At 29.7% G+C, this 19,531-nt stretch overlaps 3 protein-coding genes across 7 annotated transcripts in view; 1 reads left to right on the top strand and 2 right to left on the bottom strand.

Moving 5' to 3' along the window:
* Atg16 (Autophagy-related 16) overlaps window positions 1-19,531 on the bottom strand; it is a 553,304-nt gene that overhangs the window by 199,627 nt on the left and 334,146 nt on the right. The window lies entirely within an intron of this gene.
* Window positions 1-19,531, top strand: part of LOC142221448 (uncharacterized) — a 424,700-nt gene that overhangs the window by 109,362 nt on the left and 295,807 nt on the right. The window contains exon 2 of one of the 2 annotated variants that reach the window (XM_075291268.1): window positions 10,402-10,441. The exons of the other annotated variant lie outside the window; for it this stretch is intronic. The gene's annotated coding sequence lies outside the window, so the exon portion shown is untranslated. The remainder of the gene's footprint in view (window positions 1-10,401; window positions 10,442-19,531) is intronic. 2 annotated transcript variants of the gene reach the window in all.
* Window positions 17,112-18,924, bottom strand: LOC142221369 (inactive pancreatic lipase-related protein 1). The gene is made up of 2 exons (XM_075291114.1): window positions 18,535-18,924; window positions 17,112-18,434 (listed from the first exon to the last, which is right to left on the bottom strand). The coding sequence occupies exon 2, from the start codon at window positions 18,229-18,231 to the stop codon at window positions 17,188-17,190; it is 1,044 nt and encodes a 347-aa protein (XP_075147229.1). The 5' UTR covers window positions 18,232-18,434; window positions 18,535-18,924; the 3' UTR covers window positions 17,112-17,187.

Below are 19,531 nucleotides of genomic sequence, written 5' to 3'. Positions count from 1 at the left end.
ATGTGCCTTTCGGACTCGGCTATAAAAAGGAGGTCCCTTGTCATTGAGCTTAACATGGAATCGGGCAGCACTCAGTGATAAGAGAGAAGTTCACCATTGTGGTATCACAATGGACTGAATAGTCTAAGTGAACCTGACACATCAGGCTGCCACCTAACCTAACCTAATACCACGTACCAAATTTCAACTGAATCAGATGTATTTTGGTCTTCCAAGAGGCTCCGGAGTTCAAATCTGATGATTGGTTTATATGGGGGCTATATATAATTATGGACCGATGTGGACTAATTTTTGCATGGTCATTAGAGACCATATACTAACACCATGTACCAAATTTCAGCCGGATCGGATGAAATTTGCTTCCCTTAGAGGCTCCACAAGCCAAATCGGGGGATCGGTTTATATGGAGGCTATGTATAATTATTGACCGATGTGGATCAATTTTTGCATAGTTATTAGAGACCAAATACCAACACCGTGTACCAAATTTCAGCCGGATCGGATGAAATTTGCTTCTCTTAGAGCTCCGAAAGCCAAATCGGGGGATCGGTTTATATGGGGGCTATATATAATTATGGAGCGATGTGGCCCAATTTTTGCATGGTTGTTAGAGACCATATTCTAACACCATGTACAAATTTCAGCCTGATCGGATGAAATTTGCTTCTCTTAGAGGATCGGCAAGCCAAATTTGGGGGTCCGTTTATATGGGGGCTTTATGGTTGTTAGAGACCATATACTAACACCAAGTACCAAATTTCAGCCGGATCGGAAGAAATTTGCTTCTCTTACAGGATCGGCAAGCCAAATTTGGGGATCCGTTTATATGGGGGCTTTATGTAAAAGTGGACCGATATGGCCCTTTTGCAATACCATCCGACCTACATCAATAAGAACTACTTGTGCCAAGTTGCAAGTCGATAGCTTGTTTCGTTCGGAAATTAGCGTGATTTCAACAGATGGACGGACGGACAGACATGCTCAGATCGACATATAATTTCACAACGACCCAGAATATATATACTTTATGGGGTCTTAGAGCAATATTTCGATGTGTTACAAACGGAATGAAAAAGTTAATATACCCCCTCCTATGGTGGAGGGTATAAAAAGGGAGATCCAACCCAAGCATCGAACTATCGAGGAATTTCGTTCATGAATTGCATCGCCAAAGTCATGATGGCCATACTGAATGAAAGGCTTTTCAACTGGGTGGAAAAGCATAACGTCTTGGTTGAATATCAGACCGTATTTAGGAGAAATTACTCCACAACCGATAATATACAGCCTAGCTGCTATCGTGCACCTGAAGTTGGCCGAAAAAAAATAAAGTATACGCTTTTTTCATCGACTTTAAGACAGCATTTGATAAAATAGCGAAATCGTCACTTATTTATAAATTGCACACTGCAGGTGTTTCGTCAAAGTTCGTGAATGTGATAAATAATATATACAAATGTACAACATCAGCGGTGTGGAATGGCGAGGATATATCCGAATGTTTTGATACGAATGCAGGAGTCAAATAAGGATGTTTATTAACTCCCTTTTTATTCGCATTGTATATAAATGACTTGTATCAATAACAGAAATGGTCACGAAAAAATATACATGGTCTTTATGGCCATGTAATGGTTCTAGACATGTCTATACCTAACCTATAAAAATACCTTTTTCTCTGCAAAAAAATAAAACAAATTGAATGGTCAGGTACATTATTTTCCCGACCATGTAATGGTCTCAACTTCTATCGTTTAAATAATAGAACATGTTTGCGGCATTTGAGAACCATTTAAATGCTTATTGCCAACATATATTTTTCTCCGCTCGAAAATTATTTTTACAAAGACAAAATACATAATTTTCGCGACAATTACATACTCTATAAGCATTAAATGTATGCGACAACCATGTCCAAACGTGTTTTTTCCGTGCGTGCAAGGGGGTCCTAAAGCCAATTTAATATTTTTTAGTTAATGGAAATTATTACGTTTTAGTTAAAAATTCCCTAATTATTATTTTAATGTAATTTTTCGTTTATTTTCGATAAATGAACTAAAAACATATCGAGCACCTTCAATCGAAGTTCCGTCAATACAAGAATGTGGATTTTTGTCACTTTATTCTCCGTTGCGTCAATTTCCGCACAGAAAAAAGTGAATTGTTTCATGGGTAGAATGAACTACCTCATGCGAGAATTGAACTAAATTGTATTTCCTTTTGTGAAATTTCCATAATGCTTTGTTAAAATAAGAAATAAAAAAAATTCCAAAAAGTTAATAAGGCGCAAAGAAACGGACCAGTAAGAAATGTAAAATTGAACTTGAAAAAATTGGGTGGTTGTGAAAACTGACATTTTCAGGTTTTATCTCTTTATTGTCCAATAGTAATTGCATTAAAACGACTAATTAAATGTAACAAGGAATTATGTATGCACATCAAACATTTAGCTAAACCACCTCTATCCAATGCAATAACAAACTAAATTCCTAATTAAAGCACGTCTAACTACCGGTTAACTGGTCGTTAATATAAATCTTTTTCGATTAACGATAGCAGATCGAGAGGAATCTTCAATCAATAACACCGATGGTGCCGAATACCACCATCATCCATCTGGCCACGAAACGATGGTTAATTTATATTTTATTGACAATTATCCGCCATGAAAGCCAAAGAAAATACTTTTCAATTTAGTTTAATCCGAAAATCAAGGAGATTGTTAGAGGAGACGCATTTATACATAATTCCAACTGAAGTTGGGGATGATGCTGTAGCTTATTTTCTTTGTTTTTTAATGCTGGTTGTGGTGACCACCAAAATACCACTAACCTAGCGAGAATTTCATGGAATTTTTTTTTCTACAGTGTTTTTTAAGGATGAGTTGGCCTACCTGTATCTACCCGTATTTGGCTAAAGCAGAAAAATACTTGTTATTGGCTAACAAAGGTGAATACGTATTAAATTGTTTGGCCTAATTTCAGACGATTGGAAAGACAGACAGACAAACAAACGGAAGGCCATAATGCCAACAAGTCTTCTGCTTCGTTTGGAGAAAAGCGGTATTAGTGGCAAAGGAATCCCCTTCTACATCATACAACAGCAGATATTTAACACACACACAAGTTCATCGTGAGTTATGGGTTTCTTGGGATTCATTGTACTGAAATTACCACCAATGCCTCGGAGAGGATTCAGGAGGAGAAGATCATTTTTGCGTTTACATTAATTTATGAGGCAACACAGTTATAATCGGACTTAAGACCATAGACCAGTGGCTGTTTTTGCCAAGCAATTTAATATGGCTTGGAAAACATTTTAAGCCATTTATTTCCCACTCATCCCGCCAAAGTATATTCGATGCAACAGCAGTTGACTAGCTTAATACTAATAGAAATGTTGACGCAAGGACAAGTCAAAGTGACCAAATCGGGAAGACTCGTTGATATGAAGACAAATGACAAAGATCAGTTGTTAGATGTATGGTAAAACTAGTTCCTATTTGTATCTCCGATTATAAACACACAAAAAAAAAATATACTTGGTTTCAAAAATTTTGAACTTGGATTAAAGATTTTCACAGTGAGATTCCGTGCCAAAAACACGGCCTTTTAAAATAAAAATAAAATGTTGTAGACAGGAACCTATATCACCTAACTATTCACTTTTATTTGTCAAATACAAATTAAAAATGTTTTTTGTTTTAATATCAAAACAACTTTATATTAGGGTCAGGAGAATTGTTACATATGCTAAAAAACGAATCCATCAGGAAATTTCAAATTTAGAAAATTTTAACTAAACTACAAAATAAGAACAATTTCATTTCTATACAAAATTTTGTCAAAATTTCATTTCTATAGAAAATTTTATCAAAATTTTATTTCTTTAGAAAATGTTATCAAAATTTTATTTCTATAGAAAAATTCGTCAAAACTTGATTTATGTTATCTCGTTTCTTATTCGATCTTTTTTTTTTTGTTTACATAAAATTCTATATTTTGCCAAGTTTTTTCTTTTATCAAAGTTTTGAAAATTTTGTCAAAATTTTATTTCTATAAAAAATTAGGTCAAAATTGTAATTCTATGGGAAATTTTGTCAAAATTTTATTTCTATTAAACATTTTGTCAAAATTTTATTTCTATGGAAAATTTTGTAAAAATTTTATTTCTATAGAAAATTTTGTCAAAATTTTATTTCTATAGAAAATTTTATCAAACTTTGATTTCTGTAAAAAATTTTGTCAAAATTTTATTTCAATAGAAACTAACATATTGTCAACAATTGTCAAAATTTTATTTCTATAGAAACAATTGTCAAAATTTTATTTCTATAGAAAATTTTGTCAAAATTTTATTTCTATAGAAAATGTTGTCAAAATTTTATTTCTATAGAAAATTTTGTCAAAATTTTATTTCTATAGAAAATGTTGTCAAAATTTTATTTCTATAGAAAATTTTTTCAAAATTGTATTTCTATGGAAAATTGTGTCAAAATTTTATTTTATTTCTATAAAAAAAATTTATTTCTATAGAAAATTTTGCAAAAGTTTTATTTTTATAGAAAATTTTGTCAATATTTTATTTCTATAGAAAATTTTATCAAAATTTTATATCTATCGAAATTTTTGTCAAAATTTTATTTTTTTTTTTTTTTTATTGAATTTGGTCAAAATTTTATTTCTATAGAAAATTTTGTCATACTTTTATTTCTATATAATTTTGTCAAAATTTTATTTCTATTAAACATTTTGTCAAAATTTTATTTCTATAGAAAATTTTGTCATAATTTTATTTCTATAGAAACTGTTGTCAAATATTTATTTCTATAGAAAATTTTTATCAAAATTGTATTTCTATTGAAAATTTTGTCAAAATTTTATTTCTATAAAAAATTGTGTCAAAATTTTATTTCTATAGAAAATTTTGTAAAAATTTTATTTCTATAGAAAATTTTATCAAAATTTTATTTCTATCGAAAATTTTGTCAAAAATTTTTTTTTTTCTAGAAAATTTGGTAAAAATTTTATTTCTATAGAAAATTTTGTCATACTTTTATTTCTATATATTTCTATAGAAAATTTTGTAAAAATTTTATAGAAAATTTTGTCAATATTTTATTTCTATAGAAAATTTTATCAAAATTTTATTTCTATCGAAAATTTTATCAAAATTTTATTTTTTTCTAGAAAATTTTGTCATAATTTTATTTTTATAGAAAATTTTGTCAACATTTTATTTCAATAGAAAATTTTGTCAAAATTTTATTTCAGTAGAAAATTTTGTAAAAATTTTATTTCTGTAAAAAATTTGTCAAGATTTTATTGCTATAGAAAGTTTTGTCAAAATTTTATTTCAATAGAAAATTTTGTCAAGATTGTATTTCTATTGAAAATTTTGTCAAAATTTTATTTCTATAAAAAATCGTGTCAAAATTTTATTTGTTTATTTTTTTTATTTATTTATTTGTGTCATTTTAGTACAACAAGACATAAAATCTTATAAATGACTGTACTAAAAAAAATAAAAAGAAAAAAAAAATACATGATTGTGCAACAAGTAAACAATAATCAATTAAAAATTTAAAGTTTATAAAATATAAATAAATATGTAAGTTTTATAATTGTACGCTTTTTTAGAAAACTGAAACATTTTTGTGTCTTTGTAATATTAGAATCTTTGAACTACGAATATAATTTGTAGAGCTCATTTTTAAATGCATTAGCATTGCTTAGTATTTGTATGTAATTTGGAAGAGAGTTCCAAAGACGTGTCGTAAAGATGAAAAATTGCCGTTCAGAGGAGAGTTTCTTAAACCGTGGTAAGATCAGTTTTTTACCCCTGGTGGATCTTGCGAATTGAATGTGGTTAAAGAGATATGATGGTTCTTTGGTATTGATTATCTTGTGAAGCATGGTTAAACACTTTATTTTTAGGTAGTTTCTAAACTCAACATTAAAAATTCGATACGAGAATTCGGATATTCTATCTCTTCTTGTTTTATTAAAAATGTAGCGAGCGATATTATTATAGATTACGAGCAGTGTTCTACTGTCATTGTAATCGCAACTGGCGAAGACTTCGCTCCCATATAAAAGTGTAGGTATTAAATAAGTTTTTGCAAGAAGCATTCGTATATTTAAAGGAGTCGATGATCGCACTGCCCACAAATTTCTCAACATTCCATTTACTTTTCCAGAGGCGCAGTTAATGTGATTTGTCCAGCTTAATTTTGAGTTGAAGGTTAGACCTAAGTTACAAGATGTTTCCACACACTGTATCAAGGAACCAGAGACATATAAATTCATATCGCTGGGGTTGAAATGTTTTCCAATAACAATAAATTTAGATTTTGATGGATTGAGACATAAGCCATTATTTTTTGCCCAAACACAAATTTCATTTAAATCCTCATTGATTTTTGAGACAGTAAGTCGAATATTTCCGGCACTAGTACTTGTGTATAGCTGCACGTCATCGGCATACATTTGTAGTTTGCACGTTTGAGGAACGTCAGGTAAATCATTGATATAAAGTGTGAATAATAGTGGTCCAAGGATGGATCCTTGAGGATCCTCGGAATATATATAAGGCGTCCGAACGTTTTCCATTGAGATCGACGTACTGCGAACGATTTTGCAAGTATGAAGATATAAGATTACACGCGGAATCAGAAAAGTAAAAGGATTTTTTGAGCTTTGATAACAGTATATCATGATTTACTGTGTCAAATGCCTTGCTGTGATCCAGAAGGATAAGGATACACTGAAAAAAATATTGTCGTGAGGTCAAAGATTTCATGTCTTTAAAATACGAATACAAATTTTGCTTAGCATAGAAGACGCATTTCTCTAAAATAAAGTTATTTTCCTTGTCCAAAAGTCGATAAACTTTTCAATGAAGTCGTATTGTCCTTATAATTAAGTGATTTGACTTAAAAATGGGTATCTTAACATGAAAGAAAAAATGTAAAGGCTAAGGTCAACTTGACTTTAATAATTCAGAAAAATTCTTTAAATTTAATGAAATTGTCTTTAAATTTGTTGTCTTTTTGCATCTTGACTACAAAGCAAAAAATCGTTCAAATATAGGACATGTTTTTCAAAACTTTATTTTAAAGAAGTTTTTTACTTCAAACATAGCATAATTTCTACTGGAAGTCGAGTCCTAATTTGGAAAATAAAGTTGCCGTTAACTCGTTTTTAAAGGACTTTGATAGCATATGGAGAAAAAAAGCTGAGAAAACGAAAAATTAAAATTTGCTTCCTAAAAGCAAGTACACAAAACCTAAATTTATAAGAGAATTGTGTCTTAAAAGTATCCTTACTTGTATTCCCCGCTTCTTTGGCTCGGAATCAATACCAAATTTTTTAAAGTAAAGACAAAATCTTTGGAACCGAGTATGCTTTTTTTTTCAGTGTAGAAATCATGCTATCATCTTGTATTTGACGAAGACTTTCTACGACATCGAGTAAAGTCGTGATGCAACTCCTTCTCTTTCTAAATCCGGACTGTCTATCTGACAGAAATTGTCCATTTTCGAGGTATATATATTCTATAGAAAATTTTGTCACATTTTTATTTCTATAGAAAATTTTGTAAAAATTTTATTTTTATAGAAAATTTTGTCAATATTTTATTTCTATAGAAAATTTTATCAAAATTTTATTTCTATGGAAAACTTTGTCAAAATTTTATTTTTTTCTGTAGAAAATTTTGTCATACTTTTATTTCTATATAATTTTGTCAAAATTTTATTTCTATTAAAGATTTTATCAAAATTTTATTTCTATTAAAGATTTTGTCAAAATTTTATTTCTATAGAACATTTTGTCAAAATTTTATTTCTGTAGAAAATTTGGTCATAATTTTATTACTATAGAAAATTTTGTCAAAATTTTATTTCAATAGAAAATTTTGTCAAAATTTTATTTCTATAAAAAATTTTTAATGATTTTATTGCTATAGAAAATTTTGTCAAAATTTTATTTCAATAGAAAATTTTGTCAAGATTTTATTGCTATGATTGGTTGATAGTTTTGCTGCAAGTAGAGGATGCTGATGAGGAATGTAGTAATTCCGAAACGTGCGTGAATCCAACCATCTTGCAGTCTATAGGGCTTAGCCCAAATAAATTTGACAAACATTCTCTTACTCTGTTGGTAGTTTAGTCAACGCAATTCACCTAGAGAAGGAATATGATCACCTGAAATATGTTTTAAGAGCAAAATGTTATTTTTGGGTGGTGACCATGTAACATGGTTTTCGCAACCATATTATTTTCTCGTAAATCATGTATCTGATTTCGGCAAGCAGGTTATATTTGACGAGGAAATAACATTTTAGTGACAAACATGTTACATGTTCACCATACAAAAATAACATTTTGCTCTTGAAATATGTTTGAGGTGATCATATTCCTTCTCTGCGTGTGGTTTTAAAGCTGAGATCAAAACAACAAATACAATTTTATTTCTATAGGAAATTTTGTCAAAATTTTATTTTTATAGAAACTTTTGTCAGAATTTTATTTCTATAGAAAATTTTGTCAAAATTTGATTGTTGTAGAAAATGTTGTCAAAATTTTATTTCTATAGAAAATTTTGTCAAAATTTTATTTCTGTAGGAAATTTTGTCAAGCTTTTATTTCTACAGAAAATGTTGTCAAACTTTTATTTCTATAGAAAATTTTGTCAAAGTTTTATTTCTATAGAAAATTTTGTCAAAATTTTATTTCTATAAAAAATTTTATCAAAATTTTATTTCTATCGACAATTTTGTCAAAATTTTATTTCTATCGACAATTTATCAAAATTTTATTTCTGTAGAAAATTTTGTCAAAATTTTATTACTGTAGAAAATTTGGTCAAAATTTTATTTCTATAGAAAATTTTGTCAAAATTTTATTTCTATAGAAAATTTTGTCAAAATTTTATTTCTATAGAAACTATTGTCAAAATTTTATTTCTGTAGAAAATTTTGTCAAAATTTAATTTTTTTTAGAAAATGTTGTCAAAATTTTATTTCTATAGAAACTATTGTCAACATTTTATTTCTGTAGAAAATTTTGTCAAAATTTAATTTTTGTAGAAAATGTTGTCAAAATTTAATTTTTTTTAGAAAATTTTGTCAAAATTTAATTTGTTTTAGAAACTTTTGTCAGAATTTTATTTCTATAGAAAATTTTGTCAAAATTTAATTTTTGTAGAAAATGTTGTCAAAATTTTATTTCTGTAGAAAATGTTGTCAAAATTTTATTTCTATGGAAAATGTTGTCAAATTTTATTTCTATAGAAAATGTTGTCAAAATTTTATTTCTATAGAAAATTTTGTCAAAGTTTTACTTCTATAGAAAATTTTGACAAAATTTTATTTTTATAGAAAATTTTATCAAAATTATATTTCTATAAAAAATTTGTCAAGATATTATTGCTATAGAAAATTTTGTCAAAATTTTATTTCTACAAAATAATTGTGAAGTACCTTTTAGTTGGAGAGGAATATTTTGCAAAATTTACTAAAACCTAAAGAATTCTACCAAATACTAAAATATCTACCATTTTTGTAGAATTCTACCAACGCAAAAATGGTTCAATGTTTTCAAAAATAATTTTTTGTTTTTTTTTTTTTTTTTTAAACAAAATGTTAGAAAGTAGCCTACACTGAGAAAAAATTTCAAAACAAAAAATTACATTTATGTTTTAAATATGGAGCACCAACCAAATAAATAATCAATCTTTCATCAAAATATAGGAAATTTATTTCTCTTTAAGAAAATTTGTATTCAACAATTTCAAAAAAGTTTTAAATCAAAGATGGGTCAGGCCAGGAGAACTGTTATGGTCAGGAAGTTTGATCTCTTAGTCGAGGTTATTATATAGAATAATTCGTAGCCTATATATAATTTTACTTAATAAGGAACACCAATAAAATAGTTTTAATTTTTCTGAAATAGGTAATTTTTACTTAAATTGTGTTCAATAGTTTCTGAAATAAGTAAATTTTCCTATATTCTGTCTGCCTTGAACTTCATAAAGCAGTAGAGTCATTTTAATAATTTTTTACTCCGTATTTTTGCTTAAAGGTATGACATTTTCTTAAATAAAAAATGTTTTTAAATTTTTTAATAATTTTTTTTTTTCAACATGGAGAAAGATTTTTGTGTCATTGTGCAATTACAATAGTAAGACATTTTAGTAAAAATATTCTAATATAAAAATTTGTTTATGATGTGTTCAAGCGTTTGGGTGTATATAGACCGGGATACTTAAGGAAAATATTTTGTTGTTAATTCAGTAATCTCCTAAAAGGAATGCATTTATGTTTACATTTAAGTCAATACCAAATTTCGATTTTGAAATTGTAACTAATATTTAAATTTATGTTTTTTTTTACTTCCAGGTAATACTTGTTATTGAATTTCGATGTAATAAATTTAATGGTAAGATATTTACAAAGAGCTTTATATTCGTTCTAAAGTGAAAATAAAATATTTAACCGTATAAATCACGTTTATAGGTCTATAAAAACTTACGTTTATCAAATCAATTGATTGAACATTGTTTTATAAACCCTTTAATAGATTTGCCTATAGCGCCATCTACTCAAACCGATAGTATTGGACTTGGTCAGTTTTGACCACCATGGTCTTGATAATATATTTTAGGTACTTGAAAGATTTTACGATTTTAATTTAAAGTATGTTTAAACCGAAATAAAAAAATATGCTACCGTCATATAGCACATAAAGGTGCCGGAAATAAAATAACCATTGAAGTAACATGATAAGATTACTGGACATTATTAAAAACCAAAAAAAAAAATCGATTGATAGTTAATAGTCACCTGAAAAACGATAAGATTATAATAGAATTGTTTTAAACGAATTAAGTTTTGACAATATTGAACGGTCGTTTAATAATATTAAAAATAATACCACAAATTAAGCAAACAAACGATAGGTGATATCAATGAGCTACACACGGTTGCTCATTGATATAACCGAATTGTCGACTTTTTGAAACATTAAGTTTTATTTTTTATTTTGTTAATTTCGGCATATATTTTTATAAATATATTTTTCCATTAAAAATCAACAACAAAATTAAACCTTATCATGATTGGCAAAAACTTTTCAAAAGAACTACCATTGAATTGAAAAAGTCAAATGGCACTGGTTCAAATCCCAGCGGGGATGGAATTTATTTTTTTACTTTTTTTATTATTTTTTTGTGAAATTTAATTGACTAAAACTAAAATTTGCACTTAAAGTAGCCAAATTACGTACTTTCTAATACTTAAAAAAAAAAACGCATCGGAAATGGAAAAAATCGAACCCGGGATGCACTTTAAAAGAAATGTTTGTGGACTTGTTCAAAAGGACTGCATCTATAGTGGAAAAAATTGATGGGAGATTCCGAGATGAGCTTTAAAAGAAATGTTTGTGGAACAACTTCCAATTGCTTTTGCTGGGTACACATCTTCAGTCTCAAACAAACAAAAAAATAATTCGCAATTTCAATTCTCATGGATGTACCTTTTTTTGAGCGTACGACATTTCTATGTTCTATGAACCCGTAATACAACCGTCTCTTTCGATTTCGTTGCTACACACAGGAAGAAAATGAACTTTTTTATGGAAAGAATGAACTACTTACTTCGTACTAAAATTGAACTAAATTGTCTTTCTTGTTTTGAGATTTCCAATTCAATTTCATCATAAAATCAATTGTAACAGGTTGGCTAATAAGTCCCAGGTCTAACAAAGAAAAACACATTTTTTTGTCAAAATTCGTTTTTATTATTCAACATAGTTCCCTTCAAGAGCGATACAACGATTATAACGACCTTCCAATTTTTTGATACCATTTTGGTAGTACTCCTTCGGTTTTGCCTCAAAATAGGCCTCAGTTTCGGCGATCACCTCTTCATTGCAGCCAAATTTTTTCCCTGCGAGCATCCTTTTGAGGTCTGAGAACAAGAAAAAGTCGCTGGGGGCCAGATCTGGAGAATACGGTGGGTGGGGAAGCAATTCGAAGCCCAATTCATTTCAATTTTTGCCATCGTTCTCATTGACTTGTGACACAGTGCGTTGTCTTGGTGGAACAACACTTTTTTCTTCTTCATATGGGACCGTTTTGCCGCGATTTCGACTTTCAAACGCTCCAATAACGCCATATAATAGTCACTGTTGATGGTTTTTCCCTTCTCAAGATAATCGATAAAAATTATTTCATGCGCATCGCAAAGTACAGAGACCATTACTTTGCCAGCGGACTTTTGAGTCTTTCCACGCTTCGGAGACGGTTCACCGGTCGCTGTCCACTCAGCCGACTGTCGATTGGACTCAGGAGTGTAGTGATGGAGTCATGATTCATCCATTGTCACATATCGACGGAAAAACTCGGGTGTATTACGAGTTAACAGCTGCAAACACCGCTCAGAATCATCAACACGTTGTTGTTTTTGGTCAAATGTGAGCTCGCGCGGCACCCATTTTGCACAGAGCTTCCGCATATCCAACTATTGATGAATGATATGACCAACACGTTCCTTTGATATGTTTAAGGCCTCGCTATCTCGATCAACTTCATTTTACGGTCATTCAAAATCATTTTGTGGATTTTTTTTTTATGTTTTCGTCGGTAACCACCTCTTTCGGGCGTCCACTGCGTTCACCGTCCTCCGTGCTCATTTCACCACGCTTGAATTTTGCATACCAATCAATTATTGTTGATTTCCCTGGGGCAGAGTCCGAAAACTCATTATCAAGCCAAGTTTTTGCTTCCACCGTATTTTTCCCTTCAGAAAACAGTATTTTATCAAAACACGAAATTCTTTCCATTTTTTTTTTTTTCATAATAACAAAAGTTGCTTCACAACAGACGCTCTATCTCACAAACTAATTGACTTACACGCAAAAAAATAATTCTTTCCTCCCAAACGAAATTTTAGACAAACAAAGTTCGCTTCTCATTTGCTTTTCGCTGTAAGAAAGTGTATTTGGAAGAAAAGTATATACTTTTTGTGATAAACGTTTATTCTTTTCCAGGATGTAAAAACAATTTCATAAAGACAAACTCAAAAAAAAAACATTGTTTTCTTGCTAATTGCATTTTCCCTCACATCTTTCTCACATCGACGAGGTTTTTTAGTTCTTAACACCTTTTCTTGTAATACAAACAATGTAGAAGAAATTATACGATTTTATAAATTTTCAAAATTTTTTTACCTTTCGCCTGGACGGAGAATCGAACCGCGGACCATGCACTTTGTAAGCCAACACACTAACCACTGAGCTATGTACCTGTTATGGTCATCATTAGATAAATATCCATATAAGTTATATTTATATAGCATAGCTTGCGGCGCCCACGAACCGAATAAACAAAGTTTATTTAACAGAAACAAACATTTAGTTTGGCACCGTGGTTGCTACGTCCGACTTGCATGCCAAGGGTCGTGGGTTCAATCCCTGCTTCGACCAAAGTTTTATTTTTTTTTTTGTTTTTTTGTTTACATATATTTCAGATATGTTCGGAAGATTCCGAAAAAAATGTTCAACATTACATTGTACTATATTAAATTTTGAAGTGTAAAATGTGTCTTATTAAAGACCTAAAGTCAGAAAAGAACAGTGTTTGATATAAACGAAATGGACTGTGTTGTTGTTTCAAAAATAACTTTTTTTATTGAAAAAATAAAGATTTTGTAACAAACGAATTTTTTTGGTGATAAAAGTTTAAAATTTTCGAAGCAATTCAAAAAACTCCAACAAGAAATAAACGTTTTCGGTACACGTTTTCCAAACGTTTTTTTTTTTTTTCTTTGCGTGTACAGACGTCAAATTTTGACACGAATCATTTGAAGGTTGGTACTATATAAAATAATATGCATTTAATACTAGCGACGCCATCTCTGTGTCAGGCCGGGGACTTATCAGCCAACCTGGGGGCTAATCACGGCATTCGATATCGAATTCATAATCGAATCGAAAAAATTGTCGATACGATTAAAATTTTGGATCACGGGATTCGATCGAAATTTGATGCAATTTCTCAAGCGTTGCCAACAGCAAAAAACGAAGCAGAACAAAATGAAATGACAAAATTAAGTTAGAGTCACAAAATAGAATGTAGAAAAAAAAAATATTTTTGGAGGTTTCAAAGTAAAAAGTAAATTGTATTGCATTATATCTTATGGACCCATATCTCTTTTTACATTCCTCCGAATTCCTTCCTAATTGGAGGATGAGATGAATATAAAATAATTCGGCGACAAATAAGCAATAAAAGTGCACATTGTTATTGGTGTAAGTACATGGGTTTGATATGGTGTGCACTGTTAGAAAGTCACCTTTTGCAGGCTCAATGGACGATTTCGGCTGACGAAGGAGGCGTTCAAATGGAAAATAATTTTTGGTGGCATGTCAACGTCAATTTTATCACTTTACAATTGTCTGCCGTCTTAAAACTTTTTGCGAGTGGAAGCCTTCATAATTCACTATTCTTACAAGGTGGTCCAGAAGCGTTATGTTATGTCACGGAATGGTACGGTATTTGGTTGATCATAATCTCTTGGATATCGATCTAGCATGTGCACTTTATATATGGTTCTTTGCCAAGCTAGAATGCTCGCTGCCGAACTCGACTATGACCAATTTTTGTTTAACTTTTATTGGAGTTGCATTGGTCTAAAATATGTTCATATGTAAATTTACAACAAACTAGCAACAATTCGAACTAAAACTAATATATTTACTATTCCTATATGGCGAAAACAAAGTAAAAAAAAACAAGTGAAAAATGTTTTACGATTGCAATTTACCAATCGAAAAAATTGTCGATCAAAAAAACTCGATATCGACTCCCGTGATCCGAAAAATTTAGATTTCGATCAAAAGTTCTCGATATCGAATGTCGTGGTTAGCCCCCTGTTATAACATTTTTAAAAAGTCTATTCTTTGAACTTTCCTCGGTTATATTTTCAACATTTATGTAACTAAAAAATGTTTGACTAAAATAAAAAACAAAATACAGAATTCCAACTTTCATATTGGATTTAATTTTACCATGTCTCTATGAACCCACAACAGAAACAGCTCTTTTGGTCTCGTGTTAAAATAAACAACATTTTAGAAAAAAATGGTTTTATTTACAGATAATTTCTGCTGATAATTTTCCTATAATTATTTTTGCCTTGTGGTTGATTTTAAAGGCCTTGTCTATCAATTGAAATTTTTTTTAAATAATTCTAATCAAAGTTCAGAATAGGCAACTGTAATAATTTCAATTTCTAAACATAATAAAATACACCGTAAATATTATTATTAAAATTCATGATTGCTTTATTATAAAAAAATATACAAAACCTGATATGGGTTCAAACCCATAATTTTAAAACTAAAACTTATATAGATAAAGCTTTCATTGGTTTTAAAAGATATTTTAAATTTTAAGTTAACAAAAAATAATAATAAACAACAAATAATATCAAAATCTATTGCATAATGGGTTAAAAAAAAAAAAAACAAATTCAAAATCAACAACAAATTATATACAATGTATTTTTTTATTTATTTTAAATTAAAATATATTATTAAATAGTTGACTAAAATCTATTAACAAATTCGCTTAAAAATTCAAATTTAACAAAATTAAAACCATTTATATACAATCTAGAGTACTGTGATAAACACAAATTAGTTTAGCATTAAAATTAAGCCAACGAAATTTCATAAATGTAAAAAATTTAAAATAAAAATAAATTCCCCCGTAATACATCATTCCATTTTGCATTAAAAAATAGTTTTATAACAAAAAAATATATATTTTAAACAACCTTTTCATTCTGAAGCATTTGGGTTAACTTCATTACATTTTTAAACGTCCATTATGTATCGTTTTATTATAAAATGAATATTTTTATTTTTATAATTAACAAAATTTATAAAATTATTTTTTTAATTTTAACTTTTAAAAAAGAAAATTTTATCAATGATAAGTGTTTTTACATTTTACTGAAAAAAACAATTTACAAAAAAAAAATTATGTAATTAAAAATTTTTGATTCTGAAGCATTTGCATTGTGTTTAACAAAACTTCATTACATTTTTAAATGTCCATTAATTTTTTTTTATATATAAAATGTACATTATTATTTATATAATTAAAATTTTTATGGTTTTAATAAAGACCATCATTATTTTCATTGTAATTTTTAATAATGGTAATGCTATTTTTTTTATTGTATTACATTTCGAAAAAAAACTAAAAATTTTAATTTTTAATAATGAACTTCTTCACAATGGTAATGACATTTTTTTATTTTACTACATTTCGAAAAAAAAAACTAAAAATAAAATATATATTTTAATTTATATAAGAGTTTTTAATGAAGTCTTTAATTATCATAACTACACTAACATAATAGAAAAAGTTTCATTATATTAACGAAATGTGTCAGCCAATGAAACAAAATCCTTTAATACAACGAAATTTTTCGTTATTATAACGAATTTTCTGCAAATCAACGTAACGGTTCGTACTATTAACGAATATTTTCATTGTATTAATGATCGTTATATCAATAAACATTTTTCGTTGGCTGAATTTTAATGAAATTTTCTTTGTGTGTATCACTTTTATTAATGAACGTCTTTGCAATTTTTACCCCAATGCATTTTCATGTAGAAAGAGATTTTATTTTTTTATGAAACTTGTTCAAAATTGCCATTATATTTAAAATTGTAACTTTAAGAATGGAATGATGAATCATGTAAATAAAATTCATTTTTTTTTATTTCCTCTAATGGAAAATGTCATTATGTTAATGAAACTTTTCCTTATATAGAAATTACTTGGTATTTACAAACAATTTTATATTTATAATGATTTTTTTTTTCGTTTTTTGTTTTTTTCATTAAAATTTTAAGAATGCATTTTCATTAATTTTTTTAATGAATTTTTACATTATTCTGTACATACATTTTCATTGACCTACATTTAAGAATTTTAATTAGGAATCATTATTGTAGTAAAGATAATTTACTCCCTTTCTAAATGAAACTTTCCACTTTAATGATCTTTAAATTTTGTAAAGAAAACACTTCATTATGTTAAAGAAAATTTTTCATTATTTCCCTAAAGATGCTTTCCCCGATTAACGAACGTTTTCATTGGCTCAGATTTAATGAAATTCTATATGAGTATATTGAGTTAAATTTTCCTCTTCTTCCACATATTTGTAACCAGGTAATTCTTTGGGCTCAATGTATTTGGTGCCAGCTACTCCACGGGCATAAGGCTTCGAGCCATTTGTTTGTAGGAAATAATCACCGGAAATATTTGTGGGACAATTGTGACCCATAACCACATGTAAACGATCGTCATTGATAAGTTTACCCTCTTTAAAATCGGACCAATTTTTAGCTTTCACTGAATTGAACTTATCCGGGTATTGATCGGCAACACTTTCAGCCCAAAACCACCAGGAACGACGATGACTGGAGAGATCATTATCCGTTAACATTCGATAGTTACGTTTAGGACATCCTGGCTGCAGTGTCTTACCGGCATTAGGCCAAAAATCTGCAGTAGCAGCACTACTAGGGGCCCCATATATCCAGGCATCTGTATGCATGACATCCACAAAATCAGCATCATGCTTATTCAGATGGCGGGCCAAACCGCCCATATAGAAAAGCGGAAAGGCTGGATCTAAACCGGTAATGCGTTTGATTTTCTTTGTGTTATTACTACGGGCATACACCTCACGGCCAATAATGCCAGCCATTTGGCCACCCAAAGAATGACCCACAATATGGAATTTATTGATGTCCAAACCATTTTCGAATTGTATGAGCAAATGTTTTGCTATAACCGGTCCCAATTGTTTGGCATTGACCACAGCATCAAAGGCATAATTTCCATCGGCCAGTTCACCCCAGTCGAGGACAATAAGATTGGTATCCGTTCGCTTCAGATAGGCATCCACAATCACATGAATACTCTCAACATCGGGATGTTCCAGATAGCCATGTAAATATAGCACTGTATTGCGGGATTTATCAAATTGGGGATCATTTAATATAGTTTGGAAATCGTTGAGATCATAGATGGAACTATCTGCATATGTGGGTCCATAGTAATAAATGTATTTGGCGGTATTCAAATCCGCTGGTGCCTTACGTAAGCCCAGAAGCAAACGCGATTTATTTTTTACAGCCTTCATTTTAATCTAGGGTCTGGATTAGTTAGATTCGAGATTAGATCGAGTTGGTTTTCTCGGTGTTATTAATTATTCTATTCCGGCTATTAGTATTCTCCTCGGTGATACGTCTCTCACCACACCGCTACGATTAATCCACGAATAATATGCAAGATTTTTTAATTCAATCACCCATTTGCCTCTTTTTCTTTTAGAATAGACCAACTCTGCTAGATTAGACAAAGAAAAATCGTATGATAAACGTCAGAGGGAAATACCCTGTCTGTCCAGAGATTAGCCAAAGCAGGGCCCATACAATCCACTTGCCAGTGTTGTTGTCACTTTATTTTATGGTTTTGCAAAAGGTGTTCCAGCTTATCATGGCGTTACCTTCTGAAGCGTTTGCTTTTTCTTTTTTGGTTTTCTCGCACCGCCAAGGGGCAAACACACAAACCCAGTAAATGATAACAGAAACGCGTACTCAGATAGAGGTACTTTCGCCGTTCCCTCTAATGTTTTAGTAGTTCATTCATGAACTATGAAAAATGTTAATTTAATTGCAAACAACTGCTGAGAATAGAATAAATTAAATAACAAAAAAGAAATAGCGCGACATTGGTTCTCTCCTCTATACGTTTTCTGTTAAAACTAAAGCAAATAACAACAACAAAAATCTAGCAGCACAATACGAAATTCTCATCAACCGAACGCTGTAATAGTTCGCGAACAACTGACTTGTTGGTGTTATTTCATTTGATATCTGTCTCTTGCATTGAATTTTGTTAAATTGTTTAGGCCAAGGGGGTTGAGAGGCTTAGCTTCATTACCCAAACAGCCGTAAACATGAGTTTGTATATCAGTGAGTGTGTGTGTGTTTGTGTTGATGTTTATATTTTTGTTGAATATTCATTTCGTCAACCAAACTAAACGATTTGTATATGGTGGCGAGAGAAGATCGTCTCTCAACAATTGAATATTTTTTTATTATAGGTTTATGCCAATAACAACAAGCTAAATTGAGTAGCCAGCAGAATGTAGCTATATCATGTGTAACAAGCACATGGTTATGCACTATAGCTCTCAAGGGGAAATGGGGGCTTTGAGAGAGGTATTTTTTTGACATAAGAGGCCTAAACATAAACAGATCATTTTGATTGCCCCTATTATAGTGAGAGATTCTCTTTTTACACTATGTTCAGTAGTTTTTTGTTTGTTTTGCATTACATTTTTATACCACTTGTTATGGGAAGGATGGTATTAGAAATTATATATAGCGTTTGGGACATATCGAAATAATGGTTTTAGATAACTAAACGACAAAAGA

This window comes from Haematobia irritans, chromosome 1 (assembly GCF_050003625.1).
Source record: "Haematobia irritans isolate KBUSLIRL chromosome 1, ASM5000362v1, whole genome shotgun sequence".
NCBI lineage: Eukaryota > Metazoa > Arthropoda > Insecta > Diptera > Muscidae > Haematobia > Haematobia irritans.
Note: the sequence above shows the minus strand (reverse complement) of the source record. Positions and strands in the feature narration are given on the sequence as shown.